General features: G+C 33.7%; 1 protein-coding gene across 6 annotated transcripts in view; it reads left to right on the top strand.

Moving 5' to 3' along the window:
- LOC118440475 (WD repeat-containing protein 47) overlaps positions 1–20731 on the top strand; it is a 49036-nt gene extending 28305 nt beyond the window's left edge. For 4 of the 6 annotated variants that reach the window (XM_085654867.1, XM_085654864.1, XM_085654865.1 and 1 more), the window contains exons 7-11: positions 17040–17236; positions 18539–18708; positions 18805–19112; positions 19550–19790; positions 20339–20731. In XM_085654867.1, the coding sequence (XP_085510993.1) occupies positions 17040–17236; positions 18539–18708; positions 18805–19112; positions 19550–19790; positions 20339–20484 (1062 nt within the window). In that variant the 3' untranslated portion in view covers positions 20485–20731. The remainder of the gene's footprint in view (positions 1–17039; positions 17237–18538; positions 18709–18804; positions 19113–19549; positions 19791–20338) is intronic. The other 2 variants (XM_035863573.2, XM_035863581.2) reach the window with 1 other exon arrangement.
- Positions 20732–23509: the final 2778 nt, after the last annotated feature.

Raw genomic sequence — 23509 nt, 5'->3', positions numbered from 1 at the left:
GTCCATAAACGTAATCGAGCTGATCACATTGCTTGCTTATCGCTATGAAATTTATCTTCCTCAGTAAACTTAGTGAAAGTGACTTACGCGTGTATCTACATAACATAGACTTGATAGATATTGAGATAAGTTTAACCTGAAGAAGGTCAAGGTCAACAGAGGTGCATCTTCCTAGTCGCAAGGAAGAATAAGTCGGTGAGATAGCATTAAGATCGAGAGTGAGTTTTCAGAACTTTTGATTCGATCTCCCGATATGTCAAGGTCAGGGAAACGAAATTCTCTGTCGTGGATTTACCGCGACAAAGCCATAAGGTTTGACCTAATATGGAGCTATCAGCTTTACGAATGCCTTCGGTTGGTGGGGATCTGTATGGAGAGTTCCTTTGAGGCTCTGGGTCTCTCTCACTCTGGAGGCCAGCAGTGCCTCACCGGACGTGTCTTAAGCAGCACACGCGTTTTCATGTAACCGTGAACGCATTTACATCACGCCGAGCGTGTCACGATTACCGCAACGCGATGCAACTCGTTCGTTAACCGGAAAGACGATAAACGTATACTGGCCCAAGTTCACAAGATCAAGCCAGTCTGACTATTGACTTCCTCTTGGTGTAAAAGTTTCACGGAGGACGGATTAAAAGTAACGATTATGTCGAGCATACATCAGCAAGCCGCAATACGTCGGCTTGAGGAACTCTTCAGGGATATAAAACTCGAACAACAACAGAATAATCCTGAATTATTTAAAATAGAGATGAAAATTGACAGATGCTGCGACGTGCACGGAAAGCATGCGAAGGAGAATTGTTGGAATCGTCGTGGTTCAATAGGTAGCATACATCAGACCAGAAGAGACTCCCTCGGCCGTAGAGATGGAAATTCGCCAAATAGGAGAAGTTCTTTGGGATTGCCGATGTCTCCACCGAAAAAGGAACTCCATCCTTCAAGCTTTCCCAATACGTTACGAAAAAATCCTTTAGGTGTTTCAACTGGTGCTATTAATCATTCTAGAAAGGAATCGCATTATAATACGATAGTTGGACCAAACCTTAGAAGAGATCCTATCGGTAGATCGATGGGTTGCTTGAAAAAGGACACCGCATTGAATTATAATTCACCTTTGAGACGAGATTACGTAGCTAAGTCAATGACGAGTCTTCAAAGGGCCGGTCGTTGTCGAGATTCCACTCAAAACTTATCCAATTTATTTGCCAATGATTCCCAATCGATTTCTAAAACTGAACTCGCTTCATCGAGTAAAGATCATTCGAAGAATAAAAGCATCTCCAGTGGAAATCTTAAGAGTTGTCTTGCCGGCTCCAGTGGAAATCTTCGAAGCAATCTTAATGTAACCTTGAGCCGTGACCTCTCGCTCAGTACCAACGGGATTTCAAAGAAGGACGGCAAAACGACGTCGACTATACCGATAACTCTTCCTGGCAGAAGGAGTTCCTTCGATAGGAGAAAATTATCGACGGATTCTTTGGATAATTCTAAGAGAAACTCGTGGGATCCAGGTCGTAGAGGTTCTTCCGGATCGTCCGGGGGTTGGGACGATCCAATTTGGGAAGAAGGAACACAGGATAGTGATCAGGTAAAAAGATCTCTATTTCAAGTTATAATTTGGAAAATTTTTCATGGAAAACTAGGATTAGTTTCTGTCTTCTCTTTGTGGATACAATGTTATCTTAAATATGGTCAAAGTTTTTCTTCCCCAACGATGTGTCTTCTCTTGAAATCACTAGGAGTCACGCTTGAGCTCATTGTCTTCGTCGTTTCCCACGAGGGACAGAAGAAAACTTCTTGAATCTTTGAAAAGGGAGAAAAAGAGAGGGGGACCGACCACGATCCTTCTACTTACGTTAGTGGTTAGATAAAATTTATCGGACCTTGTTAGGAAGTTCTCTTCAGGAGTGGAGCATTGAACGTGGGAAAGCTAGATTATCCGTTATCGCCTACGTCGTTGAACGTTTTGACATAGACATTTATTTATATATGTACGTATGTACATATATTTTACAAGCGTAGATCAAAGATTTCTTTTGGAACTATTCCTTAAGTAAGATATTGCCAAAAAAAAAAAAAAAAAAAGGAAAAGAAAAAGAAAAAAGCGAACGACATAAATCAATTATCCCGACGACATCTCGAATTTTTTTTTTTTTTTTTTAACGCCTATTCTCAATGATTTAACTTTTTATTTGATAAATTCACAAAACATTTCTAGAAAAAAGAAAAAAGAAAAAAAAAATTCGTTCGATTAATTTCGTCGTTTTACTTCGGATACTTTCGAGAACTTTTCATCGGTTAAGTATGTTCCTCTTGGCACGTGGTATGCACGCATTGGTACGTCTCTTTGTGCTGACGTCATTGCGTGCCATGCATGGTATGAACATGTCACAGAGATTAGTCATCCAACGATTACGAAAGCTACACGCTTCGAGTGATCTTCGCGATCTCTTTAGTCACCACGAACGTTTGATTTTTAGATACACATATTGCGCATTTAAGAATCTACGATATGGAATATTGTTTTGTTGACAATTCTTTCTACGTTCTTTCAAATGATCATTGTCGTTATGAGGAAAGGCGATATTATTTTACAATGATTTATTCATCGATGCATTTAACAAAATATTACTTGCATCTAAGTTAAGATAATTAGATACCTGTTATTGGATTTCATGAAACACGATGATACACAGGTGCAACCTACGCATAATCGTCCCTGAATCAACCCACACGTACCAATTCCACGTATCTGGCTTCTTATATTTGATATTTTTATGTCTTCTTATCCAGCCCCTCCTCCCCCTCCCTACCTCCCTCCTTCCCTCCCTCCATTTCCTTGTTCGACTTTTTTCCTTTATAAACAAAGATTACGTATTCCCGTTTCCCAGCATCCCACGTGATATTCCCTCGTATGGTATATTTCAAGGGGAAACGATTTAAAAGTAGTAGACGCGTCATTAAATTAAATCGTCGTACGGATAAGAAACAGTGATATAATTTTTTTATAAATGGATACTGACCGTAAATTCGTTATTAAGCCGAATAAAAACTATCACGTCGTAATGTCGTCGGTTCTATCATTGTACCGGTATAAAATATTTTCTGCGAATCTCAGTTATAAGCTATGTTTTCTTAGAACGTAATTACCGGAGAATGATCTTTTTATCCGTCCGTTGTCTTCTTAACGAGATCCTTTTTATCAAGAGATAATAGCTTACTCGTATGACGCTTCACATAATGATTTGATTATCCAAAGCATAAGTGGAAAGAAAGAGGAGGTACGTTTATAAATTAAATAGGATAATTTATTGAAGTAAGGAAACGAAGGAGAGTGGGGAGGTGTGGGGGAAGGGGGAGGGGAAGAAAAAAAAGTAGATATACATTACAGTGATTTTACGGTGATCATTTCGTTTATCCTCGTCTCATTAATTCTTATAAAGACGATTTCCTCTTAGAAAAGAAATAGACAATAGTGGGTCAAAAGTTTTTTCTTCTTCTTTTCTTTTCTTTTCCTTTTTTTTTCCACCTTTAAATGGCACGTGACGAGGGTCGATTTGTCAGTAAACGATGCAATTTAAGCTCTCGCGAGAATGCAAGTTCTATCTACTTACGCGTGACTTCTCGGTCGACGAACGAGAAATGATTTCTTCGTATATACATGCACGGTGTGATGTTCTTAACTGTTGTCTCACGGTAAAATGTTCAAGATGATTGACCGATCGAACCTCGGTTCCGTTAGATAAAAAATTTAAGCATATTGAGATATGAATGCAAACTTGTAACATGAAGACATGAGGAAAGAAGAAGAAATAGAAGAAGAAGAAGAAGAAGAAGAAGGAACGCAGACAGAGATACAATGTAAAAGGGTTCGTTAGCATATTTTCTCAATGACGATTATCATTATCACGATAAAGACGTAATTGAAAAATACATGTTAATGCCATGTCATCGAAAGAGATAATTTTGCTTTATGAGTTCTCTCGTTAAGAATTTTCTTTCTTGGGGTGGGAGGTGGGTGGGAGGGAGGAGGAGAAAAGAAAGATCGATCGGAACGTCCAGACGAAGTTCTTATGATCTTACAAAAAGTAAAGACATTCGCGTTAACGATCGTCTGGATAGTGAAAAAGTAGTAGTGGTCGAAACTCGAATGAAATTATTCACGGAGAAGAGAAAAAGAGAGCGAGAGACGGAGAAAGGCAAACGAGTTAACGCATTGTCTGCGCGCATCTTATCTGCGGCAATCGATCCTTGACATTTGCCTAATGAGAACATTTAACTCCTTTTACTTTTAACGATCTTTCAAAGGATCACAACAAATGTCTCTTCTTTAATTAGATACGAAGACAAACATAAATACGCTGACTGATCTACAACAAAGCAAATTTTTGCGTGGTCGTTGGCGCCGTCTGCTGCGTGCCGGAAATAGGGACAAAGGATTTGCTATGTTCCTACATATCTATATAAATTTATTTCTCATTTTCTTTGGCTTTTCTTTGCTTTAATTGGCGTGCAAAATGTGATCGAAAAAGGTATTGCAGTTTCTCGTCAAAGTTAATATTTAAAGAATTTCTTTAGAATGTTTGTCGATTAGGTGAAAGTCCCTTGTCTCTGTGACGTTCATTTCCTTTTCCTGTTCAGTCATGATTCTATACAACATTCATTTCATATATGTATTTATTTTATTTTGTCTTCTTTTTTCTTGCAGTAATTTAAAGTACAAACCTTACGCATTTCCTTTGGATAAATAGAAATGTAAACTGCATTTCCTACAATCGGTATAAGAACTATCGGTAAAATTTTTTGTGAGAATTTCTGTCTTACCGATAGCTGGTATACATTATTAATAGAATGCGAATTTATCGGTTGAGATTTTTACTCTTCAAAATCTTTTACGATAAATTATTATAAATTTTACGATAATTATTATAATATTACGATAAATTATTAAAAATAAATTATTAGGAATAATTATTATAAATTTTTTTTTCTTTTTTTTAATGTTACGTTCTTTGTGTATTTAGCCATCATTCTTTCTACATTCATGCATATTAATCGTCAGACAATTTGGTATATTACGAACAGTATAAATATTTTTTCTTTTTTTAGAAATTCGTAATTAAAGAGTTAAGATTTAACAGAAATTTATTTGGTATTTAGAAATCGTAAAAAAAAAGTGAACGTGTATTTTATATCTTTTATATAATCTTGCATACCTTACCTATGTTACTGTCCTCTCAATATTTTTTTCGTATAATGTTAACGATCGTGCGAATTTCTGATAAGTAACATTTCCACCTTCTCCGCTTTACTTTCGACGAGATTTTTAAATTGCCCTTAAGCACGACTGTGTAACGGCAAGTTGTGTCATGGTCCATGTACCTGGAGCGGACGAACCATAATTATACGCATGCACATTCGTAAAGTTAGGTTTCCTTCATCTTATCGAACGTAGAGTTTTTGCGAATAGACTTAGAGAGCCGTTATTATCATTTATAATAGAATCGTTAATCTCTAGTTTTCTCACACGAACGTCAATCCGTTAACGAACAGCAATATTATTTTTAATGCATTAAGATTGAACGTGAGACATATTGCATAATCCGTGTTAACGATTTGGTTAAAAGAAATTTACTGTATTTCATCGTCATTCGTAAACGTACGTTAAAAGTCAATGAAATTCGACTAAAATAACGATCAGAGATATGTTAGCGAAAAATAATATCGCAATTTTGTAGTAACTTTTAACGAGTACAAAATAAATTTTAAAACTATCGTATCTCTTTAACGATCGACATTTCACGAGGACGTTAGTTTGGAATTGTATTAAGCCAGTGATCAAAATATATATAAGCAACATATTGATAAACAGACCAACCTGACTTTTTCACTTTAATGCGGTTTTGAAAATTTTTCAAGAAACTGGTCACTTAAGTAAATGCCTCATAAGTAAATAATTTTTAAAGCGGTATATATATGTTGATTTGGTAGGTTGTATTTCCGGTAAGTAGAAACTCGGTTAACAGGTCCCATTTCTTTTGTGACACCTTCGACCTTTTTCCTCCTCTTTCTCGGCACGTGCTCCGTTGCAACGACATTGACAATCGTGTTTTTTGCCGACTGACGGGCGTTTTAAAATGAAAAAAAGATGACGGAAAAAGTAGGTAATGCCGGTTCTCTCTAGAGAAATTCTTTTCCCTTTTCCATTTTTTTCTTTTTTTTTTCTTTTTTTTTTTTTTTTTTTTTTATTTATATACAGACAATCGACAGAAACGCTGAAGGAAAATAAAATATTTTTATCTTCCCCATTGATTATATTTCTCCATTTTCACTGTAAGAAAAGAAACTCTTCAAACGTTCAACACTTCGTTAACTTTTCTTTTATTTCTTACTCAAACTCGAATACTTTCGTGACTCATTGGATTAGTTTAATACAAGTAACGCTGATAAGAGAAACATTTTCGTTATTCTAATCGTTATCGAGATGCATTTATAAAACAGTTTTTCACTTCTCCAATGGCATTGTAAAGAATAGCCTCTTTTGAAGTGGACTTAATAAATCAAATGGAAATATTTGCACAAAGTATCGCGTGATTTAATGCCATTCGTTTGATTTCGAAAGTTAATTTTAATAGCAAAGCTAATGTTATTGATCAATATCTACGTATTTTATCATTGACATGTGCACAAAGTCATAATCTTACGGGAAATAAAACACAAGAAATTATTTTAATTTCGCAAGAAATTTTAACGAATTTTCATTAATTATTAATTTTCATTAATTGGAAATAAATATGAATTATCCGCTATACCAGATCATGGGAATTTTTTGTTTTTGTGTCACAGATTAGATATACTTTCTCTAAAACGCATACGACCGATCAGGTATCTGCATTAAACATTCCTAAGTCGTCACTGTCAGCGTCGACTCATGGCGATTATATGTTTCACGACCTATTTCCAACACAGTGGATTTCGTTGGATCCTCTAACAAATTGGTGCAGAGAAAACTGGTCTTCGTGGCTGCCCGCTCGATCGCACCTCGGCCGTTTCTTTTCCTTTCTTTTTTTTTTTTTTTTTTTTTTCTGAACGATAAAGAGAACGAATATTAATTAGTTTCTTTCTCCTTCTCCCCTTTTTCTTTCTTTTTTATTTCTCACTTTCTCTCTTTCTTCCTTTTTGATGATCGATCAGTTACAATTTTTATAAATTTGCTTCGCATGTCAAGATCTATTTGGATCTAAATGTTTGTTTATTTATCTCCTTTGTGAAATCTTTCTCATTAATGTTTATAAACAATTCAATATGTGAGATAGTAATCAAATAGTATATACATATACTATATATATATAATAGTATATATATATATATCTGATCTCTAGCGAAAGGAAATCTTGCGTGGGTTTGATTTGCCGCGCATGAAGATTTTCAGTGGATGAAAGAAAGGAGAGTGAGAAGAGGGAAAGAGAAAGAGAAAGAGAGACGGAAAAAATAAAAAGGATTGCCGCATCGCCACGAATTATTAACGGAGCGTATCGGAGAAAGCCAAGAATGGAAAATTGGAATTGGCTTGATCTCTAAAGTCACTGTCACTGAGATATTTAAAATCTCTTAAATTTCCTCCTTTAATGTTAAGAATAGATAGATAGTTAAGTCGTTAAACTCTTTTCGTTGAACGAAATATTAATATATAAAATTAATCAAATCAAATATATATTATCGCAATTCGAATTCGTCTTATTATTAACAAACATAAATATTAATAAGCAATTTAATTGTAAACTTTTTCTAATACACATGTACTGATTTCACAAAGATAATTTCATTAAATAAATACAGTAAAATATATAAAATCGCTTCGAGTAAAATGAAAGAAATCTAAAAAAATATAATTTATTGTGATTTTAAGCATTATTAGTCATCATTACAATAATATAAAATAATTAATATATATATATATATATATTAATATATATATATGTTTATAATATATATAATTAATATATATAATTAATATATAATTAATATATATATATATAATCAATATATAATTAATATATATTAATTATATATATATATATATATTTCTCAAGTCACTTTCATAATCATCTTCTTTCAATATGATAATCAGATATGAGCTCTTTTCTCTCGCGTAACGATCTTATTCGTATGATAATTTACGAGCAACGTGAACATGTAGCCAATAGTACGAGAAAAGATGAATGATCTGATCGAGAGTCTTAGAGATATCTATATTAACAGACCCACCCTCATTCTCACTTCCTGTGTATAACGTAGTCACGATTTCTATCGCGAGCAAAACCATTTCAAAGCGGATGGGCCTAATCTTTAAAGTCGTCGGAGAAGAGAGTTCTTGGTATAGTGAAAGCGAGAGAGGATGGAAAACGAACGTGTCAGTACCACCACCTTTTTGATCATTTAATATTTTTTCCTTTCTTTTCCGTTTTATTTTATTCGAATATCAAACTCTCTCGATGAATGAAATCACGTTCTCCTTTAGCGAGTCCATTCCTTTATCGTTTACCTTTATTTTGTACGTTAATTTCGATGTATCAGGAAAGTTTTTAATCATGGAAATGAAATTATAAAATCAACGATATTACATTTCGCGCGCGAAGGAAGTCTATATATATATATATATACATACTTTATATATAACTGTTGTTTTCTCATAAAATAAAAATAATCCTTTCGATCGAGCCTCAGCTATACGTAGGCTGCACACAATATAGTGTAACGAAAGGTTCCTATGCAATAAAATTCTAATAAAAAAAAACGTTAAAGTACATAAGTTGAATTAAGCGATTAAAAAGATCTTCGTGTTCGATCGAGCTCTCTGACAATGATTTCGCAAGATTACAAAACACGAACTCGATAATCGAAAACTGTTACGTAAGGCCTTGGAAGTTTGTTATTATTCGTATAAATGAAAAGATCAAATACATATACAAAGGGGGAATTGATCAGCGATAATGATCGAAAGAATAGCCATTCGAATTTGAGAAAGTTACATCGATTTGCTTAGTGATCCGTTGATTTGATCTCTAGAGAGAAAGAAATAGAATATCCCCTACTTTACGCTTAAAACTAGGGATGAGCAAAGCAAATTGAGAGAATCGCGCGATGGTAGTAGGGAGACCCGCGAGTCTTTTCTACAGTCGAGGTAGAAGTGGGTCGTTTCTCAGCAGCGCGAAGTCACTCGACAAGAACGTTACCTTCTACGCACTCCTTTACTGCACTCAGCTGAGCGCGGACGCACCAAAGCAAACGCGTTTCGCGGATATCCTTCTTATATCACGGAAATCGATTGATCCATTTCTTTGTTCTCTCGAATCTTTGCAGGCGAATTAATTCTAATTTTATTCATTTAAAAAAAGAATAAAGAAACGAATATCGTTTATTATCGAATAATCGAGAGTCAGTGTTGTTACAGCATTCGAAAGAGATTCGCATAAGATATATATATATATATATATATATATATATATATATGTGTGTGTGTGTGTGTGTGTGTGCGTGTGTGTGTGTGTGTGTGTATGTGTGTATGTGTGTGTGTATCGGAGAGATTGTATTTAAAAGTGTATGTGTAGTGTTGCGAATTTGATACAAAACTAAAACTATCGATAATAATAAGTGTTATTTTAAGAGGAACGATTATTTGTAGATCGTCGAATTGGAAAGCGGTGAAAATTGCCGGAAAGATTTCGTCCTCTACGCTTCCAGCTTTCAACTTCTTCTTCCTATTCTATCTTCGTTAGAATATTTCACGAGGTATTCGCTCGAGCGTGTTGATTTAGAGATCGAAATTTCATCGGTGTCGTTACACCTTGTCCGATAATCTTAAAAAGTCGAACGGACGAGTTTCGTAAGAATTTGTTTTGTCAAAAGTTCGTCATGATCACGAAGGATCTTAATCGACGTGCTAGCTGAGGAGAAGTTTAGTCGGAATCGCAATCGTAACAAGTTAAGAATTAGGAAGGATCTATCGAAGATAGAAGATCAATATGGGTGATATAAGAATATTAGATCCTAGAGTAGATCCACGATTCGATTTAAAGCAACATCGTCCTTGGCCACCGATGTATCGAAATCATTCGAATCCTAGAGGACCTTCTTTGTGTTATCGACCAGTGCCATTCGAAACTGTGACTCAATGGATGGGACCACATATAACGGATTACAATTACATGCCGGCTAGAATCGGGGCACCTAATCCAAACAAATCAAGAGATTATTATTATCTTGCACCTATGTACAGGAATGCAATCCCACCGCCAGCTCAAGCAATTTCACCGATTCAAGTCTCACCAGTAGCGGTATCACCGAGAATGATGATGATGGAAAGGCCCAGAGGTAGAACCAAGAGTTCAGGAGATTATGGTAGAAATAGCGTACCACCTTGTACCTGTGCAGTAGGCAGAACCAGATCTTTAGAGGATGTTAGAAGCGAGATGAGCGAATGGGAAGATTATCATGATGAAAATGGGAATAATCTTCCAAGGAATAGGTCAAAGGGTGTAGCCGCTTGTCGACAGGCTCGTAGATCGATGGAAAATCTTTTGGAAGTTGAAGTCAATGGTCATCATCATGGATTGCATACCTTCGATAGAGATGGAAAGAATTATAAGAGACACGAGGAAAAGAGAAACGAAAAGGCAGGAAGACGACGAGGCAGTTACATGGTTCGTTGATCTTTTTCATATCGTGAGAAAATGCTTACGAATGATTTAACATTATAGTTATGTACTATTTCTGACTGATTGCTATTTATATATGTACTTAGCTAATTACTTGAAAGATCGATTGAATATAAAGTTTATCGTTAAAAATCCGATCGTAATAAAAAAAAAAAAAAAAAGAAAGAAAGAAAGAGAGAAAAAAAAAAGAAAAAATAATTCTTGAAACCTATCCGACGGTATTGACTTTGTATTCATATTTTACATGAGTTAGCAATCTCAATCGAGATATTCGTGATAAAGAATATTTATTTCACGTTAAACTACGTTAACGTTTCAAATAATATCCTGTATGTTAGTTAATATAACGCGAATTAGGCCTATGACTAACGCGTATATTCGATACTATTGGAGAACACTTGCATAAGATATATCTGTCTCGCGAGAAATGATTAACCAAATTGTCTTGGAATAAAATACGAAGGTTGACGACGTGTTCGAATAAATTAATACGTAGGTATATCCGGATCATACGAGAAAGATAAAGAGAGAGCGGAAAATCGATCTTTCGTATGCGCTCGCATATTTAACGGTAAAATATGCGAAAGGAGCACCATAGCCTTATCTACTTACGTGTACGTTTATCCAACGAAGCATGAGCATGCTGTATGGTTCTTGCGGGTAATAAGAAACCATTGAACGGCCTTGATGTTCTTTCGAATCCATTAACGAGACCGTCAAAAGGAACGATAAATATTACGTCGGAAGATTACAAAAGATTTTTATTTCGATCGATCAGCGAAAAAAGAAACGGAAATAAATATAGAATCGTTTAATCGTGTATATATCATAACAAAATTGTGCAAATAATTTTTGCAAACAAATTTTGAAACTGAAAACTTTCAAATAAGATCGCGAAAGAGAGAACGTTCGTGTTTCTACGTGAGAAATCGAAAGGTCGAGGAACAATGTTTTAATTGTTTAGGAGAAAAAAAAAAAAAGAAAAAAAAGGAAAGAGAAAGAAAAAAAATGGCAAACTCGATGCGTGTATAATATCAGGGAGACTCGTTAAGCATGTTATGTAAAGTGTACGCTCGATTCTGAGCATAATTTCTTGTGCTGTTATTTGTTTTACATTTTGTAAAAGCGAATAGTCGGACTAATTATGCGCGCGTGTTATACTGTCCATTACTATTCATAAATTCGAGGAAGTAAAAAAGTAGAAAAAAAAAAGAGAGAGAGAGAGAGAGAGAGAGAAAAGACAGAAAGAAAGAAAGAAAAAAGAAAGAAGGAGAAAGAGAAAGATAGAATATTATTTGTGAGGTGTACCTATAAATACATCACCAAGATAAAATTTAGATATATATGAAAAAGTCACGTGTTATAATATCGCTCGATCTAAAATCTAAAATAAGTAATCGCTTTTGCTAAACGCGTGAGCCCCATTATAAGGAGCAATGAATCGTCGCGTCTCTAATACGACGTAAAAATCGAACGATTATTGTACCCTCGCAAGTGCTATTTAACGAGGAGGGATAATTTCATGAGAAATCGTACGAAGAAAGTGTTCCCGATAGCCGGTTTCGAGTTAATCAAGCGTTGCCACTGTTCTACGAGGATAATTTCATTGGACAAAATAATCGACTGTACGATTGGCAGCGGCAGATTGGATCGAAATCATTTTCCATCGTTATATCGTCTATGAAAGTTTAGATTTTCTTTTTCTTTTTTCTTTTTTTTTTTTTTTTTTTTTTTTTGTTCTTTTTTTTTCCCCAAGCACCTACGTCACTTCTCACGTAGTTTATATCGAGGAGTCACGTTGTTTCATTTTTTTCAATTAATTTCATATGATCCCTCGACGCTGAACGATAACGGAACCATAGCTATTTCGAGCAATTTAAAAAAAGATCGACCTTTATCGCTCGAACAATAATCTTAACCGTTCGAAATAACTAGATTTTTGAGATAATACATTTTTCGGTCGTTAATTCGACTCGTTGATTACTTATCAGACAATTTCATCGATCTTAATTACGAACGATGCGAGAAATCAACGATATATATGTATATATATATATATATATATATTCGATCTTTATCTGTTACAATTTTGTACGATGAATTATTTTCGATTTCGTTAGATATCTATTTCAATTATCACAAATTAAAGTATTACCTTAACGCCTATTTCCGTATTTCCAGAAGAAAGTTGTTTCGTATAAAAGATACGATCGTTGTAGAGATGAGAAAGCTCTTAAAAAAAAAAAAAAAAAAAAAAAAAAGAAAAAGAACATGATTTATTTCGTGAAAGCAAACGTACGGATTAGTTTCGTCGTTTCAAGTGATGTAATTATTAAAAGCGGCAGAAATTGAGCTTATTTTCGAGGACAAAAATTTCAGATTCGAGAAAAAAAAAAATAATTCGTAATAAGATCACACCTAGAGATTTGTTTTCTCGTTTTTTTTTTTTTTTTTTTTTTTTTAATTAACATCGAATGAAAGCAAGTTAACAAACATTGTAATCATTCTTCGTATAATTAAAACTTATGACGTGTTCGTAGCTCTTCGACGTAGAAAGTTTCGAGAGATCTCCCTTTTATTAACCTTCTCCTTCTCTCTCTCTCTCTTTTTTTTCCTCTTTCTCTCTGTTTCTTTCTCTCTCTATGTCTCTATCTCTTTCTTTCCCTTTTACTCGAAACGAAATCTTTTGCTCATCTCTTTCTCTGTCTCTCTCTCTCTCTCTCTCTCTCTCTCTCTCTCTCTCTCTCTCTCTTTCCTTCTCTCTTTAATAACGACGACGTTATCCTTTGAACTATTACGCGTCCATTCGTGTGGCTATCAGTTGAAATGCCTCTTGTCCTGAAAAAAAAGTCCATAGAGAACGTATCGAGAACCGTCAGGAAAATTATAGTCTTATCTCGATTGAATGAGAAATGATCGGAAGGCAAAAGTATGCGCACGCGCGTTTGTATGAATGTATGTGTGAGAACGCATATATGTTAGCACGGGCGGTCTCTTACGAAATTTTCTCTCGTCGACGGAAACGTATGTTCGATTGTGATTAATTAAACGGCAGTTGGAATTTCATAATAGAATTTATAGTTTAATCAAAGTATCTTCTTTTATCAAAATCGACGAAAGAGGATTGAGAAAATTTGATGTTTGAAGAAATCTCAAAAAATCGAATTAATTCTTCGTAGAATCTTCTTCTTTCTTTTTTCTTTTTATTCCTTTTTTTCTTTGTTTCTTTCTCTATTCCTCTTTGTCTTTTTATTTCTTTTCGTATCCACGATTTTACGTAGAATCTTAGATATAATATAGACGTTTCGATTCGAGCATTTGGCATCTGTTGGAACAAGTCGAACGTCGAAAAAGTATGCCGTGGCCTAGATATGTATAATCTGAATGATTTCACCGGACTTTACTCTTCACGAGTACGTACTCTGATCGAGACGAACGAAAGCTTTTCAGATAATAATATTCCATTTGTTTTGCGTGAAAGATTTCATTAGGCCTTCGGCAGTCTTTCATTCGAATTTCTATCAAAGTTTGACGGCATAACTAGCCATCTAAAAGATTTCTAAACTCGTTCTAAATTATTGAAAATCAATAATAACAACAACAATAATAATAATAATAGAAATAATAATAATAATAATAATAATAATAATAATAATAATAATAAAAAGAGAGCAACTTATCGTAAATTCGTTCGACGATAAAGGAGTGAAATTAAAGCTGATAACAAAGTTAATCGAAAGTGCTCGTCCACTAGCATTCGTGTGCTAATGGATGCTGTGTCGAGAAAGTTTTGATTCAGATAGAGATGTACATTTTAAAAGGTAAAATGAAAAGAACGGAATAGTTTATAATTTATCGGATTTAAACGATGTAACCGGCGGAAAGTAAAATGTCTATATTGCTGTGTATCTGCAATTAGGTCAAGATTTTTTTATTAGTTGTTTTTCATCGAGCTACGCGTCGTTGAATCCGTCTTTAAGACTGGCTAAGTTCGACTTAAGAGAAGATTCGTTCAAAAGAGCCTTCGAGACATCCGGTTGATAAATACAGAAGAGAGGACATATGTTTATGATATATGACACGCCTTCTTTTCCCTTTTTTTTCTTTTCTTTTTTTTTTCATAATTGTCATGGAGAAAAGAGTAACTATAATTTCTAAAGTCATTTATAAAAAAGTTATTAATCAAGTAAAGTAAAATTTTAATGATAGTATATCGATAGAATTGAATTTATTCAAATACGTTTTTTTTTGTTTTTTTATGACAATACAGTTGACGCTATCTATCGAACTGCTTTCTAAAAAAGTTGGAGTAATTAAATCGAAAGAATCAATGAAGAAGTTATCTTTATAAAAAAAAGAAAAGAGAGGAAGATGGTAATGATAATGATCGTAATGATGATGATGATGATGGTGATGATTCTATTTACGAGGAAACATCGTCGTTCCTATCTTCGTAAAATTCATATTACGATCTTTTCCGATTCGTTAAATCCTATCCGAAGAAAGTTTGATGGCCGATCCACAGAAGGAATTTTCCCGGAACTTCGATCGATATTTTTACGGCCTCGTTCTCACTCGTAAAGCACGCAACGATGAGATTCTCTTAAAGAAACGATCGATTCCTATAAGCAATATGAGATCCCTCTTTTATTTTCCATTTCACGGTAAGATAACTTTGGCATATATAAAAGTCAAACTGTTCGTCAAACCATCGAAACGACGTGAATGATCGTCGAAGATAAAGATTTTATCATTTAAATTTTAAGAAAGTGAACATCTTACCTATAGTAGTATCGTTAACGTTCTCTCTTTGATTTTGCAATTCCAAAAAAAAAAAAAAAAAAAAAAAAAAAGAAAAAAAATCATTTGGAAATTGATCGTCAACGAAACAATCTCGAAAATCTCGTTCGATCAATTTTTAAATCGAGGAACTCGTAAATGGTCATCGATTATTGATTTAAACTTTAACGATCAAACGATATGCCATGGATTATTCATGACACGCGACTCTGGAAAGGCGGAATACAACATCCGTGACTAAGCAACGTTCGTTAATGCTTTTTACTTGCTCAAGTCGGTCCGCACATGTCCTGTCCTAGATCTTGGTATACTTTTCTAGCCTTCCTTGGAAGACGTATCCGGTCAAAATCAAAACAGAACTTTACATATTAACTTTATTATTCGTCTTTTTATAACTTTGGATACACCAGTTTTTTTTTTGTTTCCTCGCAAGAAACCACAAGATTTCACGCTTCCCTTTTACCGTCAATTCTTTCGCAAGGAAAAATGATTCATTGCATTCAGGAATTTAATGAGTGTAACAATGATTCTATCTAAAACTAAACATATATTACGTAGATATCCGCGATTATAAATGTTTCTCAATCATTTCGATCAATACCCTTTTTAATCGATTTTCTAGCCACGTTATTCAATCGATATATATATATCTTTTCAGCCTTGCAATATCATAACTATCCTATACGTCGTCCAGATGTACACTAAAACTTTCTTTGAATAAATTATGTAAGAAGACCGTTGGGTGACCATTGGGGTAACATACATACATACATATATACATACATACATACATATGTACGTACGTATGTATAGCTATTAATCGTATTCGATTACATCACAAGGATGTTCAAATCTCCATGACGGTGGACATACATATTCATTATTATTATTATTATTATTATTATTATTATTATTATTATTATTATTATTATTATTATTATTACGATTATTATTATTATTATTATTAGTATTTAAAAAGAACAGAACGAAGAAGACGATAGCAATCGTTAGAACATAAATATCAAAATAAGGAATTACCTGTCAATACTAACGCTACGTTTTTCGATTGCAAATGAAGTTCTCACGTGAAATTGCAACGTCTCGTTTTTGCACCGTTAGACGTACGACTCCGTGAAAACGAATTCGAGCACGATCTCGTATTACTTTGGTCTCTCGTACACCAAACAACAGCGCAGTCGCTCATTTGCTTTGCTAATTTGTCCATCAAGATAATCGACGAAGTCGGGAAGCTGAAAGTAAAAGCGTGGCGAAGTGCACGCCGTTGTGCAAGAAGATATATAAGTAAAACGAGTTTACGCTTTATGACTGCTACTGAAAAGAAAAAAAAAAGAAGAAAAAAAAACAGAACAGAAAAATAAAAAAAAAAGAAGAAAAAAAAACAGAAAAAAGAATCCATCTATATCATAGTAATCTTAAACGCATATAGTTGCGATTAATATCAATTGTTATTTATTAATATTTTCGATTATACATAAGATTCGTCCTTTTTTCTTACAGCAAGAACCAAGACCAGATCTCGACGTTAGCAATGGAAGCAGCAACGGTGGTAGACCGAGATTTGTTCCAGTCACAGCATTGGAAGATGTACAAGCAGTTCGTTGTGCCGAATTTCATCCACACGGTAAATTATATGCCGTGGGATCAAACTCGAAAACTGTCCGAATATGCGCCTATCCTAAACTCCACGACGTCAGGTAAAAAATATTTTAACTTAAATTATCATACGACATAGTTATTTTTTGTTATGTTAAATTTTTAATTTTATTTTTTTAATGTTAAAACATTTTTACATTCCTTTATCAAATTATCGAGCTAACAACGAAACTCAATTTGTATTTGAAAATAAATACTAATATATTTTATATCACGGACCGGTTTAAAGACCTTTAAAAAGAAAGAAAAGAATTAAAAAGTATTAGGCGAGAGATCTCGTTTGATCGCTACTTTTAACGTCAATAATCGATTTAATTTTTTTATTATTCAAAAAACATACATATGATTATCGTATTGGAGATAATTTTTGTCTAACACTTAATAAGTTTTTTCATCGAAATGTTTTCTTTTCTTTCCATATATTTCTCGCTTAAATCGAGTTTAAGTGGTCATTTCGAAGGCAACGCTTCTGATACTTAGAATGGCAAGCTCGTGTAGAAAGCGGAAATTTATATATAGGTAGTTTATGGTGTACGCGATAGATAGGTAGGTAGGTAGGTAGGTTGGTAGGTAGGTAGGTAGGTAGATACGCTATGCAAGCTGTTTCGCGCCGGACGAGCGAGAAATCGTAAATTACAAGTGTGACTTAATCGAATCGCGGAAATAAAAGTGGACGATATCTCTTCGACATGCGAGAAAATACAGGATTTCCGCGAGAAATCGATGGGTTTGACGGATACGTCATTTTGCGTATAATAGGAAGTCGATATTTAACTCTTACGAAATTAAGAAATTAGTTGCATCTTCTTAAGCGTTCGACCTCGAAAATATAAATAATCATTCGATTACGTCGAACTAGTATCGAATTTTAAAAACTTTATCTTACGATCTTGACATTTATTTTTTTCTCGTTGACTTTCTTTCGTTAATTTTCATATAAAATCAAATCAGTCGAGTTGAATCTTAAAGAGATTGAAATTAGTACCGTGAAAGTGGCAAGATAAAATTAGTGTCGTCCTTACTTCTATTCTTTCCCTTTTTTCTTTTTGATCGTTAACACCATCAAAACATTATTCGTTCCCACGCTCGAATATACGCACGTATGTATATACAATACTCCTACGTTCCGTTTAATAGACTGACGTTTTAAATGAGGGCTGGGAACGAAGACGAACGCGTTGATGAAAGAAAGTGATGATCTCTGAGAACCTCGAGGATTTTCTTTCTCGCGACTTTGACGAGTTTTATCCAAGAGAGATTGTATATTTCAACGTGTAATGTTTTATTATTAATTATACTAATTTTAATTTTAACAAAGTAATCGATAATTAATTTTATTATAGGGAGGATCATCAAACTTATCAACCTACTGTTCTCTCAAAGAGAACGAAGCATCATAAGGGCTCGATATATTGTCTTGCTTGGACACCGGATGGTCAGTTAATGGCAACCGGAAGTAACGATAAGACGGTCAAACTTATGCGTTTCAATGCGGACACCTCGAGTCTTGAAGGTAAATGTTGTTCATTTTGATATAAGAAAATATTTCTTGATCATCGGTCCGATATATGCAAATATAAATCTGAATAAATATTTCATAATTACATAGGTCAAGAGGTAGAATTGACGATGCACGATGCTACGGTTCGTGATTTATGTTTCTTGGAAGATACGTCGAATAAATCCAGCCTCCTGATCAGTGGAGGTGCTGGAGACTGTAAGATCTACGTTACCGATTGCACAACCGGTACGCCTTTCCAAGCTCTAAGCGGTCACAGTGGTCACATATTGACTCTCTACAACTGGGGAGGCGCCATGTTCGTCAGTGGATCACAAGATAAAACGGTCAGGTTCTGGGATCTTAGAACACGAGGTTGCGTTAATATGGTCACACCTGCGACGGTACCTGGTAGTAGGGTAAGTCTATTTTAACGTCTTCGTCATCTTTATTTCTTCTCCTTTCACCTGCGTACTGTATCTCTTCGACTTCTCTACTTTTACCTCATCGATAGAGTAGATCTCACATTCCACAGCACAAGGTATTTATTAAATATTTACGACTTTCCTATGTCGAAATTGATCAATTTATTTAACACATTCATTCACTCAAAAACGCTAAGCATGACATATTTTCATTACTTTCGTTTCATTCAATTTTTAGTTTTACGTCCGATAAAAGTTCGATCTACGTTTTTTAAATCGCACAGCATCTCATCCAATCTCACTCTTTCTTTTCCTTAAAATACATACGTACAAACATACACAAATACACATACACACACATAAGGATCGAATATTTATCGGACGTCTCCGGCATCTATTTAAAAAGTTATCAGTATTATTTGTCTTAGTAGTATTTAATGTCATTTCAGGTTGGCAGTCCAGTCGCTGCTCTCTGCGTTGATCCTTCAGGACGTCTTCTAGTCTCTGGACACGAAGATAGCAGTTGCGTTCTTTTCGATATTCGAGGTGGAAGAACGGTTCAATGTTTCAAACCTCATGCAGCGGATATACGAAGCATACGTTTTTCTCCTTCTGCTTATTACCTGCTTACAGGAGGATATGATAATAAGTTGGTACTTACCGATCTTCAAGGTATGTTTCGAGAAATGTGAAAATAATTTTATATTAATGCAATTTACCTTTTATCCTACACCTGGATAAGATTACTTGCCGAACCGGTTGAACAAAAATCCTACGTATGATTAAAACACATTTATAATATATTCCAGAATTATATTATCGAATTTTTTATCTCTCTCTCTCTCTCTCTCTCTCTGTCTCTCTGTCTCTCTGTCTCTCTCTCTCTCCCTCTCTCTCTTTCTCTCTTTCTCTCTTTCTCTCTTTCTCTCTTTCTCTCTTTCTCTCTCTCTCTCTGTCTCTCTCTCTCCCTCTCTCTCTTTCTCTCTCTCTCTCTCTCTCTCTCTCTCTCTCTCTCTCTCTCTCTCTATCTATCTCTTTCTCTTTTTTTTATTTCATTTTTTTCTCTCATTTTTCTCTAAAGGAGAGCTAAAATAAAATCGCAATTACACAATATTAAGATTTTCGCCAAACAAAAGATATTATTTTTTATATTGGTGAAAATTCGAGAAATGGAAATGTCCTAATGATTTTGTAAATGTAATCGGTTAAAATTCTTGCAGGTGATTTGACGATGCCACTTCCAAGTGTAGTGGTTGCTCAGCATCAGGACAAAGTAATCTCTGGACGTTGGCATCCAACGGAATTCTCTTTTCTTAGCACGTCGGCCGATAAAACCGCGACACTGTGGGCTTTACCACCTATATAGAAGGGGAAAGAAGATCAAAAAATCTTTATCCTTCTCATACGTTATTATTTATTTATCCTTTTTGTAAGATCATTTGCCGCGATCTTAAGATCGTTCGTTCTACGCCAATCATGCGAGAGTTTCTTTCACGAAAAAATTTATTCATAATTAATTAAAGGTAAAGTAAGAAAAGTAAAAAAAAAAAAGAGTGATGAAATTAAATTCAAAACAAAAAAAAAAAAAGTAAAAAATAAAAAAGAAAAAAAAAGAATGATCGTAGAACGAGCGATCTACGCGATAAACGAGAACGAACTATCCCCGTGTATTTCGTGCTTCATTATGACCAATTAAAAAAGTGCATTTGAGTTATAATTGTGCACGGGGATGATATACGATTAAAAATATAATATCGTTACTACACGCTTTGAGTATCTCGTTATTGAAAGGAGATAAAAGTAAAAGTTAAGTAAAGTAGGAGCAGCAACGTGATCGGATCTATCGATCTTATTTCGACTCGAAGTTTGATTAGAATAGGAAATCGCTAATTGCGATGGGAATTTATAAGACTGCGAAGGAGTTAGTCTCGTCTTTTTTTTTTTTTTTTTTTTTTTTTTTTATTTTTTTTTTATATATATATATAATCGCGTTATTATCGAGGAGACGTAATGTTATGTTACGCATGTGAAAAAAAAAAGTAGGATTTTCGAAAAGCCGAAATTGGCAGTACTTCGCGTTTGTCTCGTTCTATTCTAATTAAATCTATCTCTCTTTTATATATGATTACGATCGCATCATGTAGTAATGTAAATACATTAACGTAACACAATCGATTAAAAATCATTCAAGTAGACGTATACGTGCTTTAGTATAGTCTACGTATTTTAAGTTTTAACCTTTGAGTGCTCTCTTTTTGTTTTCTCTTTTTTTTTTTTTCTTTGTTCATATATTTTATTTGTTTACATTCGTTATCACGATCATTAATTTGTCATACGATTTTATTTTTAACATACGAAGATAGACGCAAACTCACTTTCCTCCTGATTAATTTTCCCTCGTTTCTACTTTAATGGTTTTCGTTTATTTTTCGTCAATCAGTTATATAAATCAATTTGTTTTTTAATCGATATACTTTTTTTTTCTTATTTATATATATATATATATATATTTTTTTTTTCTTCAGATAAAATACTACTACTAATTCGCACACGATAACTATGCTCATGTATGTTCATTATCGATTTTTATCTTAACGATTTACGAATCACGCCAAATATACAAATATTAAGCGTGTATATATATATATATATACATATATATATATATATATATATATATATATATATATATATATATACATATTGTATATTTATTCATATTAAAAAAAAAAGGCAAAAAAAAGAAAAGAAATCAGACTCGCAGTGTTGCTATTTATCGCGTTTGCAAAATGAACGAATATAAGATAAAAGTATAGAAAAGATAGTTTTTCTCTCTGAGAACATACAGTACGATGAACATCTGAAACATCGATGAGATAGATTTAAGTTGCTTTTCGCGATCGCCAAAGCTCTCGAAGTAATAGGTAGTAGTTAAAGGGGAAAAGATCGAGAAAAGAAAAAGAAAAAGAAAGAAAAAAGAAATCGAAAGAAAAAAATTTAATTTTTGTCCTTTCGTATTTTCTTCAAGCATTTCGAACATCAACGTTGTACAAGAAAAACAAATTTTTCGTTTTTTCTGTAAATACATATCTTATTTTAATGAACTCCTTATAGATTCAATCCTATTGATTAATACTGACAAATACAATCATTTTCGATAATCATCTCGATACTTCTATATTTGAAAATTAAATTAATAAGATGGAATTATTTATTTTTTTTTTTTTCTCTTTTTTTTTTCATGCACACATATTCTCTATTCACCGACGAGGAAAAAGTTAGAGAAATTAGATATAGAAACAATGAGAATTGCACATGCGTGCAATAAACAAAGCTTAATATATTTAGAAAGGAATAACAAACATAAAGAAAGTTAGAATCGATAAAATTGTGTTTGAATTAAAATTGAAAGATCTATCGTTTGATGTACCATTAATCATCATCATTTACTTTTCCAAGATGTTTAAGAGAACTACGCTATTATACATTGTTATCAACGTGTATCAAAATATAAATACATACGTACATAGATTTACATACATACATACATACATACATATATATATATATATATATATATATATATATATATATATATATATATATATTTGAAAATGATTCAGACGAGTGTCCTCTGAAGTTTTCGAGATTTCATCTTCTTCGTCGTGTAGAATCGCTTGCCCTCGTCCGCATCATTATCGATTTTCACACGAAGCATTCAAAGAAGTCATTAAAAGCTTCTTACGATTATCGTACGAGGCCAAAGGCAAATAACAATTCGCACTTGAGAATAAAAATTTTAATCCTTATAATCGGTATAGAAATTGAAATCAAGTGCGAGGATCGTCATTTACGCATAGCAATTTGTCGTGCCTTCTATCGTGATTGCTTTCGACGAATCACATTTTATTTTTGTATCTTTCGTGTCTTTCCTATCTCTTTCTATCACTATTCTATACTATTCATTCCCGGCAATCTCTTTCACCTTTTCCTTACTTCTCCCCTCCCCTCTCTCTATTCGAAAGATGTAACTCCTCCATCTTCGACATATTTAAAACTCATAAAATTCCTTATCCTAACTCATCCGACTCATCATTACTTCTCCTGTAGAAGAAACATCGTCGCATTCGCACGAATACATGTAAGAAAAAAAATCTGTAAAGAAGAAGGAAACTCCATCTTATTATTATATCGTATCGATTATTACCAGATATATACATATATATATATATATATATATATATATATATATATCTGGTATATATAATATACATATAATATATATATATATATTAGCGTAATTTATAACTTCGTACTTTTCCTGTAGATACAACTATAACAATGTCACACGCCTAATTTAAACAATAAAAATTGCATTATTAAATCGCTTA

This window comes from Vespa mandarinia, chromosome 2 (assembly GCF_050613455.1).
Source record: "Vespa mandarinia isolate Hongniang chromosome 2, ASM5061345v1, whole genome shotgun sequence".
NCBI classification, from domain to species: Eukaryota; Metazoa; Arthropoda; class Insecta; order Hymenoptera; family Vespidae; genus Vespa; species Vespa mandarinia.
Note: the sequence above shows the minus strand (reverse complement) of the source record. Positions and strands in the feature narration are given on the sequence as shown.